This window comes from Bubalus bubalis, chromosome 16 (assembly GCF_019923935.1).
Source record: "Bubalus bubalis isolate 160015118507 breed Murrah chromosome 16, NDDB_SH_1, whole genome shotgun sequence".
NCBI classification, from domain to species: domain Eukaryota; kingdom Metazoa; phylum Chordata; class Mammalia; order Artiodactyla; family Bovidae; genus Bubalus; species Bubalus bubalis.
In genome coordinates, this window is record NC_059172.1 from 7,325,302 (window position 1) to 7,343,067 (window position 17,766).

The window sequence follows — 17,766 nt, forward strand, 5'->3', positions numbered from 1 at the left end:
CAGAGCTTGCTCAAACTCATGTCTATCAAATCTGTGATGCCATCCAACCATCTCATCCTCTGTTATCTCCTTCTCCTCCTGCCTTCAATCTTGCCCAGCATCAGGAGCTTTTCCAATGAGTCAGTTCTCCACATCAAGTGACCAAAGTATTCCAGCTTCAGCTTCAGCATCAGCCCTTCCAATGACTCTTCGGTATTGACTTCCTTTAGGATTGACTGGTTTGATCTCCTTGCTGTCCAAGGGACTCTCAAGAGTCTCCTTTGATCTCCTTGCTGTCAAAAGAGCTCTCAAGAGTCTTCTCTAATTTGTAACACTGAGCATTTATTATGTGTGAGGTACCATATAAGCAGTTCATATGCAGAACTGCATTTGATTTTCACAACCTTATAGGATAGATATCTATACCATTATTTCTAGTTTATAGATCATATTACTCTTTTATACATGAACCCTGGATTTCTTAAACTCAGTGGTAGGTTAAGTGCTGGTGAGGAACTCAGCAATGAAATAAGATTCAGAGATGTAACCCCTGCAATGGGTCTTGAGGAAGGAAAACAATTTTGCCACGTGATGTTATTCCAGCTAGTCTGAAAGAATAAAGGTGAGAGAAATGCTCTGTGTGGCTGCCTCTGAAACAGGGGAGGGGAGAAAGTGCTAAAGAAAGATTAAACCTAATAAAGCGACTAGATTGGGAAGGTTCCTGGGCCCCATCGCAAAAATTTAGGCTCTTTCCTCCTATGCAGTACAAGTGATTTTTTTTTTCAGCTGATAAGCAACAATATGAGGCATCATCTTTGTGCTCCAAGAAAAAATTTACAAAACCATTAAGAGACCCCCCCTATTCTATTTAGTGTTCAATGCTAGACCCAAATTAAACCCCAATAAACAAGGCGAAACTAGGTGAAAGACCAGGAAAGCAGCATAGCATCCTAGATGACAAACGATAAGAAACATAGCCAAGACGGGCTCAAAATGGAGGACAGGGCGGCAGAGAAAAGACTCCGCAAAAAACGCAGGGGTGGAGCGTGACGTAATTTGGAAGGTAGTCTAAACTCACACTCTTCGGTACTATTGGCTTAACGCTAACCTTTTTCGTTTTCCATTGGCTCCCGGCTCCGTCAATGTGTCAAAATAACCAGTCGCTTAACCCCATGGGTAAAGTCCGCCCTCCCTTCCTGGGGGCGGGGCCAGAAAAGCACACCAGGCCCACTGCGCTTGCGCGAGCGCGCTCTCCGCCGGTTAAAAGTGGATCCCTGCAGGGGGCGGTGTCGCAGCGTATGAATATTGATTACGCATCGCCGCGCCGAGCGCCCGCCCCTCTCGGCTGTCCGACGCTCGCGGCTCGCGCTCGGGCTCGCGATGGGGAAGAAGTCCCGGGCGGTACCCGGCCGAAGGCCCATCCTGCAGCTCTCTCCGCCAGGTCCCCGGAGCAGCACGCCGAGCAGGGACCCGGAGCCGGAACCCGACGCCGAACCGGACTCGACGGCGGCGGCGGCGCCCAGCCAGCCGGCCCCGGCAGCGGTGTCGACGACGACAACCGCGGTGACTGCCGCCGCGGCGGCCTCAGAGGACTCGCCCTCAGAAGGTAAAGCGTGCGCGAGGGCCCTGGCGCCGAGGTGGGGCCAATCCGAAACTCGAGCTCGGGGGCTGCGGCCTAGGTCTGTCAGACTGGGCCTGCGAGGAACGAGAAGCCCGGGCGGGCGGCGTCCGCCTCCGAGGCCTGCTGCGCGGGGCCTGCGGGCCGGACGGCTGTGGGCCCGGAGGGGCGGAAGGGGCCGCGGAGCCGTGTGCGCTCGGCCGGAGCCGACCCAGAGGCGCCATCTCGGGTGCAGGGCTTGGCCCGGCCGCCCCGTCTCCTTCCTTATCGTCTGCTCTCGGTTTTGAATAACTTCACGGGATAAATGGAGACGGTGCGTTTCCTTGTCCTAGCCTCAGTGACCGTGGAACCTGCCGTTTCCTACACGTCATGTGCTTTTCCTTTCGTTTTTGTTGAAATTGAGAGAGGTGCTTTAGAAGTAACCATACTTCTGTTACGCCAGCTCAAGTGTAAGTTCCTCCTAGTTGGCAGGTTTCCGCAACATTCCTGGAGAGGTGGAGCTCGTGGCTTCCCAATCTCTTGTGTTTATCCCCAGAATGGTACTTGGATTAAGATGAACCAGACAGAATTACTTTAGGAGACATATGCCGGAAAAGCCCCGACCTTTTCAGGTGCTAAAAAATAATAATAATAATAATAAAGATCACTTTGGGGGAAAAAATGCTCTAGTTATGCTTATAGTAAAAGCCGTATGGTTAACCTGGAGAGAATTGAACGTGTGCGTGAATGTGTTTTAACTTTGGATTATTTCAGATAATTTTTAAGTATGGTGTTCACATTCTTAAATGTTAACGCCACGAGGCAGAGTGAAGATTCTAGCTATGTTTGTTTCTCGCCTCTCAGTTATTTGGGTCATTGATGGGTTATAGCCACTTTGTTTTGAAATTGATGAAATCTAGACTTGAGAGGTCAAGTCAGAGATGGTTTTGTCACCTGTGTAGTTTTTTCTCTGTTCGGTCATCTGGCTGTTTGCTTTTCGCTGTTCTAGATCCAGATGAACAGGAGGTGGTGGTGGAGGTTCCCAGAGTTGTTCAGAATCCTCCCAAACCAGTCATGACCACCAGGCCCACTGCTGTTAAAGCAACAGGTATAGTTGTGTTTTTTTGGTTTTTCTTAATTCATTGTCTACAGTATCTTTCTTTAGGATCAAATTGTGTTTGTATATGGTGTTTTGATGAATGTTTCAGCAAATTTATACTCCCGTTAAATGGAAATTTAACATCTTTGTGAGGGCTTGTAGTTGTATGTATACACTTTAACCGGTGTAAAATTTGCTGTTCTTGTCTCTCTGTACCCAAATTAATTTCTACTACTTTTTCTACTAATGTTATTTTTTAAATTTATTTTTTATTGAAGGATAATTGCTTTACAGAATTTTGCTGTTTTCTGTCAAACCTCAACATGAATCAGCCATTAGGTATACATATATCCCCTCCCTTTTGAACCTCCCTCCCACCCGCCTCCCCATCCCAACCCTCTAGGTTGATACAGAGCCCCTATTTGAGTTTCCTGAGCCATACAGCAAATTCCCATTGGTTATCTGTTGTACACATGGTAATGTAAGTTTCCATGTTACTCTTCCCATACATCTCACTCTCTCTCCCCTACCATGTCCATAAGTCTATTCTGTATGTCTTTTTCTCCATTGTTGCCCTGTAAATAAATTCTTCAGTACCATTTTTCTAGATTCCGTATATACGTCTTAGAATACTGTGTTTATCTTTCTCTTTCTGACTCACTTCACTCTGTATAATAGGCTCTAGGTTCATCCACCTCATTAGAACCCACTCAAATACATTTCTTTTTATGGCTGAGTAACATTCCATTGTGTATATATACCACAGCTTCTTTATCCTACTAATGCTATTTGGTAACTTGTTTTCTGGCTTCCCCAGTATCTTGGCATTCTTTAGGGAATGCTAATGATGTCTTTTTGTCTTTTTCTTTAAGAAACTGCTCTGATTGGTACCTAGCAAATGTTTGCACAGCTGAAAATTGCTCTTACTGAATATTTTTTAAGCATGAAAGAATATTTGCAACAGTGGTTTTGTAGACAGACCACTGTGGTTCAGATCTCCACTCTAGCATTCATATACTAAGACCTCACGACATCATTCATCTGTAAAACAGATCTTTCAGCCCTAAGTTGTTTTGATAATTACATTGAATAACATATAAATTTCTAACCCACAAGTGCTGAAAATGTTCGTTTTCTCTATATATCTTGAGAGATTAAAGTGTGTTTTCATACTAAATATTCTATAATTGTAATAACTTTGATCTTCTGAATTTGAGGGACTTTTTGAACTATGTACCTGAAGTAACAGATGCTTGCTCCTCCCCATACCCCATTTACCACTTAAAACTGTGAATTAGAAACCTGGAAAATTAGGAGAAGGGAATGGCAACCCACTCCAGTATTCTTGCCTGGAGAATCCTGTGGACGGAGGAGCCTGGTGGCTGCAGTCCATTGGGTCACAAAGAGTCGGACACGACTGAGCGACTAACACACACACGGGAAAGTAGAACACGGGGAAGAAATTTCAGAACTAGGAAGTAGCACTATGTGTTCAAGAGTTGGAAGAGGTTTTATGTATTTAGTATGAAAGACTCTGAAGAGAAAAAGACTATATAGAGCCTTGAATAAACCTATTGCCTATAAGATCCGCTCTGAGCCTGGGTAATTAACCCTGCCGGGGAATTTTGTAATCCAAATTCCCCACAGCTCACCTGGCTGGAACCTTTTACCAAAGTATATAGAACGAAAGCCAGTGTTTATTATTGTCTCTAAACTAGAAAGGGTTTCTATGTGAAAATATAAATTTCCTATCCTCTGCTTTCCCCCAGAAACCCATCAGTGCTGAATTCTAAGGTGCAGATTTTTTCTGTACAGAAATGTCTTAGGTAGTTCTTGCCCTTACCTGTTGTTCAGGAAGTATGGAAAATTGACTGGTATCTACGCCACCCCTTCCCCAAATGAGATATATTTAGAAACTGGAAAGGGGAGATACTGTCTAATAAATATCCACTTTAAAATATTCCTAATCAGTTTAAAATAGTATTTTGGGAATTGATAGCGTAACAACTTAGCTATATACTAAAAAATAATGAAGGCATGATTTATGTGACTAAAGTATTGAATGTGAACTTTTGTATATAAATGAAGCAATTTATGTTCACACCTAGGTGAATCTATGAATTTGTTTATGGAATTATAACAAAGAAAACTAGATTTTACCTCCTGATAAATCTTTTCAGTTTCCACAACACTGGAAAATTTAGTCCTGTTATTAAATAAAAAGTCAAGTTAGACTTAGATAGTTCATGTGCCTGTTGTGATAAAATATATAAAGAGAGTATATACGCTCACTTAATTGTAACATTAGAGTAATAAACATCGATCAACTAATAAACAGTTTCAGGTTTGTTTTTTTTTTAAGGGAATTGCATTGCAGCATTACAGAGGCCATGCTTAATATTTTCAGTTTTAGCTGTGATTTTTGTTTTCTTTGTTTTGGTTGTAGCATCTTATGTTCTGTTTTAATTCATCACATGTTTGAGGGGGGAAAAATTATTAAAGAGAGCTTTGTTTCCCACTTTGAAAAATCTCCTTGTTTCATTTACTAAACTCTAATTGGTTTACTTGTTTGAGATAGAGACCTAAATCAACAGATTCTAAAATCAGGATATATATTATGTGTTATTTTGACAGAGGGAGTAGTAGATGAATAATTGAGCACATATTTTGAAAAGGATGTCAAATTGCTATGCAGGTTGATTTTATTAGTTCTAAGTGCATAATTATTTTGTACCTCTCTTGGTTAGCTGCAGATTTCTTGAGGTTCTGTAAGTAAACTAAATGGCTAAAGAATCATATTTTCTGTTGGATACTTCCTAGGACTTTGGCATTGTTAGAAATGTTGTTTTACCTTTTTGTTCCCAGGAGGTCTGTGCTTGCTTGGTGCATATGCTGACAGTGATGATGAAGAGAATGATATTTCAGAAAAGCCAGCACAGTCTAAGGAAGCAAATGGAAACCAGTCAACCGATATTGATAGTACATTGGCCAACTTCCTAGCGGTTAGAAGTGCTTTTGTGTTTGGGTTTTTAGTTATTGAAGCCACTTTGGAATTTGCATTTCCCCCACTTGTCAGTCTGTATCTCCCGCTCCACTTTTCTTCCTTAGTCCCTCCCCATCACTCTCAACTTCTCCTTTTGTGCTAGTTGTAAGGACAGAAATGGAGAAGAGGAGAGTTTTAACTTGAGAAGCAGAGACTCAAGCTTCTTAAGTCAAAACCCTGTACAGTGGAGGGTTGGTTGGTTTGTTTGTTTTCATTATTGCTGTTTTTTGGGTTTCACCTCAGTAATGCTTGTTGTTTTCACCCTGAAGGAAATTGATGCAATAACAGCTCCTCAGCCTGCGGCTCCTGGAGCAGCTTCTGCTCCACCCCCGACTCCACCCCGACCAGAGCCAAAGGAATCGGCACCTGCCCTTTCTTCCACTACTCCTAATGGGACAGACTCAACCCAGACCGCAGGGTGGCAATATGATACTCAGTGTTCACTGGCAGGAGGTAAGCTTGAGTCTTTGAGTTTTAAATAAACCTAAAGTGTGGTTCTTAAAGTTGTTCTAGGCATTGAGGTTCCCAAAGGTGAAAGCCTATATACCTTAGCCCCAGACTTTAGAATTCTGGCTTTTTAAATACAGTACTTGGAAAATAACTAACTGCTCGGTTATATTTTTATCAGAAGATGATTGTTTGCCTTTTAACCAGTGGCAGATTGTGCTCAGTAAATAATAAAAGCCATTATTTTTAAAAGTCTTTTGGGGTTTGCAATTTATCTTTCAACCATCAAACTGCTTTTTTAAACCATGTTTGCAAAGACAGCTCAGGAGGGAGGAGTTGCCCCCTCCAGGGGACGTTGAACAGTGTCTGGAGAGGGTTTGATGGTCACAGCAGAGGGTGGGGGCGGGGGAGCGTTGCTGCATCCAGTGGGTAGTGGCCAGGATGCTGCTGAATACTGCTCAGGACTGTCCTGCCCAGTAACAGAGCTAAGGTTGAAAAACCCTGGGTTAGATGGTTATGACTTGAGATACAAGGTCAGAATTGTGCAGAAATACGTGCTGCTTGAAATTTGTTTCATTTTCTTCTAGTTGGAATTGAGATGGGAGATTGGCAGGAGGTCTGGGATGAGAACACAGGATGCTATTATTATTGGAACACACAAACAAATGAAGTGACTTGGGAATTACCCCAGTATCTTGCCACTCAGGTACAAGGATTACAACATTACCAGCCTAGGTAAGAACAGACTTGAAAAAGAAGTTAACCTAGAAGAAAATCAGTCTTGTCTTTTGCTCATATTCGCCTTCTGTTGCTTTTGCTAAGTATATGTTTTTTTTAGTTGTGTAACAGGTGCTGAAGCTAGTTTTGTGGTAAATACCGACATGTATGCTAAGGAGAAAAATACTTCTGTTTCTAGTAGTAAAAGTGGACCAGTCATAGCCAAGCGAGAAGTTAAAAAGGTCAGTGTTACAACTTACCTCTTCTGCTTATTTTCAGATCTAAAGAGCTTGAACGCTACTTTGTCATAGGTGTATTATCCTTCTGTTAATATTTTGCAACATAGATGTAAAACAGGATACATTTTGTTTCTTGAAATTTTACTTAATCTGTTTCTGTTTATTGTGTGGCATTTATAGCAGTTCCCCAGTTCAGTGGTTCTTCTGGAGCTTGAGGGTGCCGTAAAGGTCCCTTGGGTCATTGTGAAGGAAATGGGAGCAGCTAAGCAAGCAGGGACGGCTTTAGGGATTTGGTGATTCCACTTGAGTTTTTTGTGTTGTTTTTTTTTTTTACTTTAATACAAAGATGAGCTACCTTAAAAATTACTGATAGTGAAACAGGCATTTTTTTAGCCTCATCAATAAGGAAAGTAAGTAAGTTGTACTCAACTGAGAGAGTGTGTGGGGGTGAATTTTAATTTATCTTGAATTTTTAAATGGTGGGAGGTGTATCAAAAAAAAATGCTTTTATAAAATAATCTGTACAACTCTAAGAGGGAGGTAGAGTAAATATTCCAGTGGAGGAAGTAGACACTTGAAATATAATCACATATTTCATTTTCGAAATATTTCACTTACCTCTCAATCACCTTCACAGCATATTTATGAAGTTATCTCATCATACAGAAGAGGAAGGTGAAAGTTTATCCACTTATGTGTTGAACTGACAAAATTAGGATTTTATTTTAATCTGCTTCTGTTTCTTACTAGTCCTTTGACATACAGAGGAGAAAAGATACGTTTGCGTTCCACCCAGAACAATAATACTGCCTTCCTAAAGTAACATTTCCATTACACATGTGTAAGAAAAATGGTGCAAACATGTACTAATCTGATGGGGATCAGTGGTTTTTATTCAGGTGAAATTTCTTTGAAAGTTAAGCAAGATTATTTAATTCTTTATAGGAAGTAAATGAAGGAATTCAGGCTCTCTCAAATAATGAGGAGGAGAAGAAAGGGGTGGCAGCGTCACTGCTTGCTCCTCTACTGCCTGAGGGAATAAAAGAGGAAGAAGAGAGATGGAGAAGAAAAGTAATTTGTAAAGAAGTAGAGCCAGTTTCAGAAGAGAAAGAAACAAGTACAACAGAAGAAGCAGCAGCAGTAAAGCCACAGGAAGTTCTGTTGGACAGTGTGGAAGACCCGACTCAGGAGGATCTCTGCAGTGTTGTTCAGTCGGGAGAGAGTGAAGAGGAAGAAGAACAAGATACCCTTGAGCTGGAGCTGGTTTTGGAAAGGAAAAAAGTAAGTTTTTGTGAAATATATTTTCCTCCTTCAGGACTGTCATACTCTGGGATCATTGTGCTTCATTTACTCCATTGGTGGGGCAGGGAGTCTGTTCTTCTTATCCTTTCACGTAGATATGTTTAAGCCTATGTAATAAAAACCTGAACTCTGAAGTTGATCTACTGATGCCCTGAGTGTGAAGCAGAGTCTCAACAGGTGTTGTAACAGTAATACAACTTCGAAGCTTCCCCCTTTTGAAAAATTTGAAGCTTTGGAGAGCGGCTGGGCTTCCCAGGTAGCCCAGTGGTAAAGAATCTGCCTGTCAGTTCAGGAGACTCAGGTTTGATCCCTGGGTTGGGAGAATCGCCTGAAGTAGGACGTGGCAATCCACTCCAGTATTCTTGCCTGGAAAATGCCATGGACAGAGGAGCAAAAGAATGTGAAGCTTAATGCTCAGTCCTGATGGAGAGATGTATTAAGAAATACTTCTTGTCCTCAAAGTACTTAAATTCCAAAAACACATGGCTGTCATTCTTGCTACTCACAAATAAGTGTTGGTAAACAGTTAATGACACTCCATTTTCATGTTCGTTGTAGGCAGAATTGCGAGCCTTGGAGGAAGGAGATGGTAGTGTGTCAGGGTCTAGTCCATGTTCTGATATCAGCCAGCCAGCATCTCAGGATGGAATACGTAGACTTATGTCTAAAAGAGGAAAATGGAAGATGTTTGTTCGCGCAACCAGTCCAGAGTCTACCAGCCGGAGTTCTAGCAAAACTGGACGAGAGACTCCAGAAAATGGAGAAACTGGTAATTGGTGCTTTAATTAAACTTGAGAGTTGAGAGATTTAGAGGAGCAATCCTTCTTACCCCTTTTTTGTTCCCTCTGGGGCAAATAGACCGATATCGTGCTTCTACCCTTTTAGGGAAATATGGGGAAGGAAGCTTCTACCCTTTCCTGCTCCACCTCTAATGGAGCAGTAGGAATTCGAGAGGCTGGAATCCAGTGGGTTGTGCAGTCGCTGCTGATTGGAGATAACTTCTCCCTCAAAAACAAAAAAAAATAAGATTGGGTCCCTCCTTCCCTTTTGTTTTAATCACTTGCTACAGTTATCTTATAATCTGCATGAAGACCATGGGTTCTCCTTATCTCTCTCTTTCCAGCTGGTAAGCAAAGCAGGCAGGGACCACCTCTGGGAATCCCAGCCTCATCTTCTCTCTGTATGTACAAGTCGCTCAGTCTTTTTTTTTTTTTATTTTTTGACTGCTTGAGGTTTTTGTTGTGTCATGAGGGATCTTTCATTGTGGTGTGCGGGCTGTCTAGTTGCAGCCTGAGGGCTTGGTCGCTCTGGGGCATGTGAGATCCCAGTTGCCCGACCAGGGATCGAACCTGCACCCCCCAACATTGCAAGGCAGATTCTCAACCACTGGACCACTGGGATGTCCCCAAGTTGGCCAGTCTTTGGTTGGGTGTGTAGATAGTTTGGTACTACCATGAGGATCCCAGTTATCTTCAGGGTGATATAGAAGAGAACCTGCTGCATTCTTCCAATCTGTTACCAGAATGGACTAGTTTTAATCACCAAAATCTGAGTTGAGTGTACCAAGTAGAAGATACCTTACAGGTTATGATTTTTTAATTATAAGAAAACAAAAACACAGGTAATGAATGCAAACATCCTTGTTTGAATTTTTCTTTCCAATGAACAATACAGAAGAATATAAAGTAGAATTCTAAGGGCCCCCCTCCCTCCTTTGTCATTTCACTATTCTCATTCCCTACTCTGAGGTCCATTTTCTGTGTTTTTTGTCTACATATATTATAGACTTTCTGTTTTGTTTTTTATGTGCGTTTGTGAAGTGGGCATATGTGAATTTTAATGTAGACAACATTAACTGTCTAGATAAAGTTGTTTTTCACTACTGCGTGTTACAGACGTCTTCATTTAACTCTTCCCTCACTGATTGCCATCTGTATCCTCGTTCCACGGTTAAAAGTAATACTGCATTCATATTATCCAAAAAAAGTATTAGCCATTCAAATGTCAAAGAATAGTGGATAAATTGTGATGTATTTTTGAAATTGAATACAGAATAGCAGTGAACAGTGAATGGTCCTTTGTTACATGCATCAACATGAATTATCACCAGAAACAATAAGGTTGAATTTTAAAAGCCACAGGGGAATGCATATGTTAGAATTCCATGTATGTAAATTGGAAAATAAGCAAAACTACTGTGCTTCAGGATTTAGCCATGATGAAAGTACAGGCGCTTATTAACATGACCAGGGTGTGTCTGGTGTGAGCATGATGGGAGAGGGGCACAGGGAGCTTCAAGGTGTTACTGATGGTCTTCTGTTAAGCTGGGATGTAGTTACTGGAGTGCTCATGTTCTTTATACATTATACTCGTTATGATACTTCACAATTAAAATCAAGCTTAGCAAACATCTTGGGACATCTGTCTTTATGCAGGTTTTAGTATCATAGTATAGACTGCTAGTGGTATATTGCTAGGTTAAGGGGTATGTGCATTTTAATTTGATAAATCCTGCCTAATTGCCCTCCAAAATAATCATATCTTAGAGCTCTAGCAGTTCTTTGAAATAGTTAAATTCTTAAACCTGTCATTAAATGTAAGATGTCTGATATATAAAAAAAGTAGAAACTAGTCAATGGGAGAGTAGAAAGATTTAGACAATTTGAAAATGCAGAAGCGATATTAATGAACAAATAAAAAGAAAAAGGCCATTGTATAATAAGGTTTAGTACTTAATACTAAATTTCAAACTTTTTATGAAAGCTGTTGAGAGTGGTGTTAAAGTCACATTTCTTCTTTAGATCAAAGATTAACTGAAGTTAAGAAAGAGTACTCAAATTTGTTCTTTTTCTTTTTATCTGTGATCCTCATGAGAGTGATTTATACTGGATATATGGGTTAGTTTGATAAGCAGGTGTTAATCAGATATAACAAAGAGTTCATGTCTTTTATGAACTTTTAGTCCATTTAATTATGTGGTAAACCTGTTCTCTTATGGAGATTCCCACTACCAACAGATGGCACTAACCAGAGGAATAAGTAGGTCCAATAAAGGTTGTCTACAGGTGTTAACCAAGAAGGGAGTTATTTAGTAGTTTAATACACTGCTCTGATTATGAAAGCCTTTTTATCAAAATCCTCTTGATAAAGAATCCTCACATATTCCAGGTTTGATATCTAGCTTTCATAAGTAATTGAAGCCATGAGTGTTTGGAAGAGATCAGAAAAGGAGCTTCCCTGGTGGTCCAGTGGTTAGGACTCTGCACTTCTGCTGCAGGGGACCACAGGTTTGATCCTTGTTCAGGAAACTAACATCCCACAAGCCACTAGACGTGACCAAAAAAATAAAAAGATCAGAAAAGATTAATAGATGGAGAAAGGAAAAGCAGAAACTTTTGGGTAATGTGATAAAACAAGTAAATCCTATATGTAGATACATTTTAGGAAATGTGATTGTAAAGTAGTGGTCTCCAGCTCTTGACACCAGGGACTGTTTTGTGGAAGACAATTTTTCCTTGGACCCGGTTGGGGGTGGGGAGGGTGAGGGATGGTTTCGGGATGATTCAAACAAATTATATTTATTGTGTACTTTATTTCTAATACTGTTAACATCAGCTCCACCTCAGATCATCAGGCATTAGACCCTCAAAGATAGGGGACCCCTGTTATAAAGGAATAATTTTTTTTTTTTGGCTTTTAAAGACAGTAGGTTGGTAAGTCATTAGAGCTTCCTTAACATGTAAGGAACACATAGGCAAAGGAGAGCACTAATAACCTTCAGATACCTTTGCTCTAGGGATAAGAAAGTATATTTGGGGCTCTATTAGTACTGGTCTGTTTGATTTTTTTTTTTTTTTAATATTTTTTTGAAATATAGTTGATCTACAGTTTTGTGTAAACCTCTCCTATCCAGGAAAGTGACTCAGTTATATACATGGAGACATTCTTTTTTTTTCCTTAATATTTTCCATTATGGTTTATTATGGGATGTGGAGTATAATTTCCTGCACTGTAAGACCTTTTTATGGTCCTTTTGATTTAATTTCACATATTTTCTTTTACAGCAGTTGGTGCTGAAAATTCAGAAAAAATGGATGAAAACTCAGACAAAGAGATGGAAGCAGAAGAATCTCCAGAAAAATTAAAAGTACAGACAGTACCTAAAGTAGAAGAAGAACAGGACTTGAAAGTATGTACATTACTTATAAATGCAGCTTGATGAATATTTTTTAATTGGCCAACCATTTTAAATAGGCCGACTACTTTTTTTTCTAGAAAGTAGTAAACTTTTTCTTCTGGATAATAGTAAAAAAGTAATCTTTGTTGTCTTTAAATATAAATAATTTGGTTGAGTGAAAAAGTTATATTTAAGGCTGAAATAAGGAGACTGACTTGATGTAAGGAAATATAAAAATAAATTCTGAATGCTTAACTATTTATAAGTAAGTCTCCATTGGAAAGCAGTAGCTTACCAAATATAGGCCTCTAGTTTGGAAGCTTTAAAAGAAACTAAAGTCACAAATTTAAATAACAAATTTAACCAGCATGAACTATTGGGTTGGCCAAAAAGTTCATTCAGATTTTTCTATAACAGCTTACGGAAAAACCAGAACGAACTTTGTGTCCAACCCAATACTTGCCTTTACACAAAAGGCATGCTTGGTTCCATTCATTTCTGTTCCTAATGTCATGAGAAGAATTGGACCAAGTAAGTATGTGGCTCTTTAAGTGTGCTTTTGGAAAAACCACTTTGCCTATTGTTTCAACTTTAAAAAGTCTATCCAGGCAGCAGCTAGTACAACTGTGCAGGTGGAATTGGGAGAATTCGTTTTGTTTAGTGTATTGCTGGCATAAGCAGTTAGTAATGGATGAGTGATGGTTTGGACAATATTGAGGAGTCCTGTCATTTAGGATCTCTCTTCAAATTCCATGTTGTTTTAGAGTAGATATTGCATACAGTTTCTCTAGACCTTGCGTCATTATTCTTTCTTTCTTCACATAATTTTTAATGTGAATTATTTTACTATAAGTTAGGATTTTATCTTCTACATAACTAGTTGCAGTATATGAGAAAGGCCTTATAGGCAGATCCATTTTTCTAGTATCTGTAATGAAAAATGAAAGACTTTACTTAAAATATTCTGACTCTTAATTTTTCATTTTTTTCTTTCCTGCATTACAGTTTCAGATTGGAGAACTGGCAAATACCCTGACAAGTAAATTTGAATTTTTAGGCATTAATAGACAGTCCATCTCCAACTTTCATGTGCTGCTTTTACAAACTGAGGTAATTAAGCCATTCTTAATATAAACAGTCAGTGTTTGAACGAAATGCATTTTGTTTGAGGAATCTGTCTTATTTATGTTTCAGTCCTAAATTTAAATTACTAATCTTGATATATATTTGAACAACCAACACAGGAAACAAAACTGTGTCTTGGCCAAAGCAAAACATAATCATGGAAATAAATAACTGAGAGTTCGTGTGTAAGGATGATACTTGACTCCTTCAATAGGTGTATATTTTAATATTTTTTTATAAGAAACTAAAATTCTATTCATAGTGATGAGACCCCCCCCCCCCCAAATAATATTGAATGTACTTTTAAAGTATTCTAACATTATAGACCTTTTTTAATTTGGCCTCTCCCTGAGGCCTGTGGGATCTTGGTTCCCCGTCCAGGGGTCAAACCCAGGCCCTCGGCAGTGTAAAGGAGGAGTCATACTGCTGAATTGCCAGGGAATTCCGAGTCCTATGAGTAACCTGTGTACTTTACAGTAGTAGCAGGGTAGGATTAGGTAAGGAATTCCTGTAGGAAGTTAACCAATTTCCCTAAGAACTAAACCTTTAATCTTGATTAATCGTACGTGCGTGCTCAGTTGTGTTTGACTCTGTGACCCCAACAGGCTGTAGCCTGCCACAAGTCTTCTCTGTCCATGGGATTCTCTAGACAAGAACACTGCAGTGGGCTGCCAGTTCCCTCTCCAGGGGATCTTTCCAACCCAGGGATGAAACCTAGGTTTTTTAAATCTCCTGCGTTCCCCTGCAAAACTTTTTTCTTTTTTTAAACCACCAACACCACCTGGGAAGCCCAATTTATTTTTTATTTATTACATGACTTAATTGAATCAAGTATCTACCAAAAATGTAAAGTTACTGGGGAACCATCTTAATATAGTTCACAGGGAAAAACAAAACTATACTGCTACTCATTTTCACAGATGTTGGAGCTTTGGCAGTATTGGGTTCCAGTCTCATTTTTCAGAACTCTACAGAGCAAACAAGACTTCTTAGGAAATTTAGGATGGGATTTCTCTTCCTCTTTGGTCTGTTCTGCCAGAGTATATAGTCATGGACCAGAAGACTTAAGTCCCTTTTCCTCTTCCTGTTGACATAAGAACAAGTCTCTAACGTAAGCTGCTCTTTGATTTTAGACTCGGATTGCGGACTGGCGGGAAGGGGCTCTCAATGGAAACTACCTTAAACGAAAACTTCAGGATGCCGCAGAACAGCTAAAACAATATGAAATAAACGCCACTCCTAAAGGCTGGTCCTGCCACTGGGACAGGTACGCACTCTTCTCCCCTTTTCACCTTTCACCTTTGACATCTCAGACTTGATTTGTGATCGCCACCGCCTGACGACCTAACAGCCTGTCTGGAGACTGAGGGCAGCGGCCTGAGCGGTGCCGGGCGGGCAGAGCACCGCGAGCACTCACAGAGTTTGGGCCAGCCACACGGCGGAGGAACCAGAAGCAGTGTTTAAAGTGTTCCACGTAACGGATTTTTTCCCAAGATTGGACCAAGCTGGTTTTTACTCCAGAGCGTTGTTGCACGGAGTAGGGCGGGCTTGGGGGTTAAGCGCATGCGAGAGCTCTGTGCGCTTTACAGGACCTCTGGAAGCAACTACTCCTGATTAACCTCGGTGAAGTTAAGGAAAGCTTCGTGGCTGAAGATGTGAATGAAGAACAAGATTACTATCTTCTGCCAGCAGGTCAGATGAAAACATTTCTTTTTATATTTGGCTTTTCTTGATTTTTTTTTTTCGTTATTTGAAATCTTTGCTCTTTTATTTTTCAGCTCCCAGATCCTCTCCCTCTCTTTAGCTTTCACTGTGTTTGATATCAAGAGTATGAAATGTGAATGCCACGGTTCAAGAGGGGAAGAGTCACCTTTCGCAAACTTCGTTGTTCTCTTCTGTGGAAGGGAACTTAGTGTTCTAGGAGATTGAGTCCCTTCACTAATGAAACTTGAAAACCCTGTTAAGCATTGGCAAAAAAAAAAAAGAAAAAAAAACATATGAGAGGTGTTTTTCTAAGTCATCTGTTGGAGTAAGAGGGTTCAGGGCTGTATTCACAGAGCTGCTGGCAGTGCAAATAGCTTTGAATTATCCTTGGTTCTCCATCCTCAGTTGTCAAAGCTCTTTGTTGCCTTTGTGAATAGCAGTCCATTAAGAAGCGGTTCGTCCCTGTGAGAGCAGACTGCTGTCCTGGGACAGGACCAAATGGAAGTGTCTTTGTAGGAAAATGGGTCTTAAAACATGTGTTTTCTTTCTTGTAATTTAGGGATCATAGACGATATTTCTATGTAAACGAACAGTCGGGCGAGTCTCAGTGGGAGTTCCCAGATGGTGAGGAGGAAGAGGAAGAAAGCCAAGCCCAAGAAAGTAGAGACGAGACTCTTCCTAAGCAGAGCTTGAAAGACAAAACTGGCACTGATTCAAATTCTACAGAATCTTCTGAGAATTCCACAGGTGGGACAATTTACCTGGTATTAATTGGAGAGAGATGATTTGGGGTGGGGGGGGTGGAGACTTGTATTAACATATAAAAGAAAATATAGTCATGAATTTCTAACTGAAAAATTTCAGGATTTATACTGAGAGAAACTAAAGTTAGTGTTAGTCGGAAATAACCATGTTATCTGCTAAAAAATAAAATTATGAGCCAGTGTATTGTGACTTGCATAAGTATTCTGTCATGCCACAGACAGCTGTGAATTTCCAATAACAGAAATTCTAATTAATGGTAAGGAATTGGATAGTTAAGTTGTCAGTGTTTATGTGGAGATAAGAAATATGTTCTGCCTTTTTACAAAATAGTCTGTTGATTTTGCAACTTCATGTTTCTACTCCACTAGTCTCCTAGGAAGCATGTTTGTTACAAACCAAAATAATGTGAATAAACACTGAAACTAGGACCATGCTTGTTTCAGAGAAGCACAATAATCGATGATTGCAAATCATCTGTTCTAGTATAAAATAATCGAGATGGCTCAGTCCAGTTAAAGTACTCTTAAAGAACTTCAGTTTGGTTATACAGATTTTAAAAAGAAAGACTTTCATAGTTTCTCGGTTACTCTGAAAATCTAAGGAGCCATCACTTGATTTATACATTATGAAAGAAGATACTTTTTTTTTTCTCTAACTCCATCTTTTGTGGAATGACAAAAATAAGTAGGAAGTGAGGCATAGTCAAGACTGTGGTGAACAAACAACCTTTTGATCTGAAAAACTTACATATTTGTTTAAATGCTATATTAAGGTAAGAGTGTATGGAATGGTTTCTAAAGTCATAAACTTTAGGGAACTATATTTGATATTTTGTAATAACTTATGATGGAAAAGAATATTAAAAACATGTATAAAACTGAATAAGTCTTAAACCTTGAGGATAAAAAGAAATTTTTTGTAAGGTGGGGCATAAAGAGCTGTGTTCTCATGTCCTCTGCCTATCAAAAATGATGTTATTATAGTCTACTGGCTCCCCAGTCCCAGTAGAAAAGTTCTGATTGTATGCCAGATGAAACTGGGCATGTACCAGTGGTTTTGTTAACTTCTTAAATAACCTAAGAATCCCGAGAATCCCTAGTCACTCAAAGTAAAAAGACATGTATGACAGCAGTGATAATTTTAGAACATAGAAAAGAAAAAAGGTGGTATTCTACTTCATATTTCAGGGGAAAAAATACCCTGTTACAAGGTGTGCCGTTTCATGAAGAGATTTCCTTTAGATTCGTCATTCTTTGGGCAGCAATGATAGATACATTGCTTTTTTTACTTTTTAGTAGTTAGTGAACCGAAGAGATTGGATGGTGTTTCTGGTTTGGTGATTCTTTTCCTGACCACTGTTTAATGTCCCTTTGTATCTATTCCAAAGCTGAATATTCTGGAATTGCCAGTGCCAAGCGTTGTGTGCATACCTTAGCATTAGATACCTGTTTCTCCCTTTGTTGGTGACACACACAGCTGGCTACTGTCTGGTCAAGGAAGATGCCACTGGTAAACAGCTGATATTATTCTGTTGAATATATTCTCAGCCTCTTGATTAGGAACTACTAAAAC

At 39.8% G+C, this 17,766-nt stretch overlaps 1 protein-coding gene across 1 annotated transcript in view; it reads left to right on the forward strand.

The window, feature by feature from the left end:
* Nucleotides 1-1,291: 1,291 nt before the first annotated feature.
* The window catches only part of FNBP4 (formin binding protein 4), a 31,611-nt gene continuing 15,136 nt past the window's right edge, over nucleotides 1,292-17,766 (forward strand). The window contains exons 1-12 of the mRNA XM_006057399.3: nucleotides 1,292-1,585; nucleotides 2,586-2,684; nucleotides 5,541-5,677; nucleotides 5,988-6,171; nucleotides 6,753-6,900; nucleotides 7,004-7,124; nucleotides 8,067-8,402; nucleotides 8,982-9,192; nucleotides 12,488-12,612; nucleotides 13,606-13,710; nucleotides 14,859-14,992; nucleotides 15,989-16,176. Coding sequence (XP_006057461.1) covers nucleotides 1,360-1,585; nucleotides 2,586-2,684; nucleotides 5,541-5,677; nucleotides 5,988-6,171; nucleotides 6,753-6,900; nucleotides 7,004-7,124; nucleotides 8,067-8,402; nucleotides 8,982-9,192; nucleotides 12,488-12,612; nucleotides 13,606-13,710; nucleotides 14,859-14,992; nucleotides 15,989-16,176 — 2,014 coding nt within the window. The 5' untranslated portion in view covers nucleotides 1,292-1,359. The remainder of the gene's footprint in view (nucleotides 1,586-2,585; nucleotides 2,685-5,540; nucleotides 5,678-5,987; nucleotides 6,172-6,752; nucleotides 6,901-7,003; nucleotides 7,125-8,066; nucleotides 8,403-8,981; nucleotides 9,193-12,487; nucleotides 12,613-13,605; nucleotides 13,711-14,858; nucleotides 14,993-15,988; nucleotides 16,177-17,766) is intronic.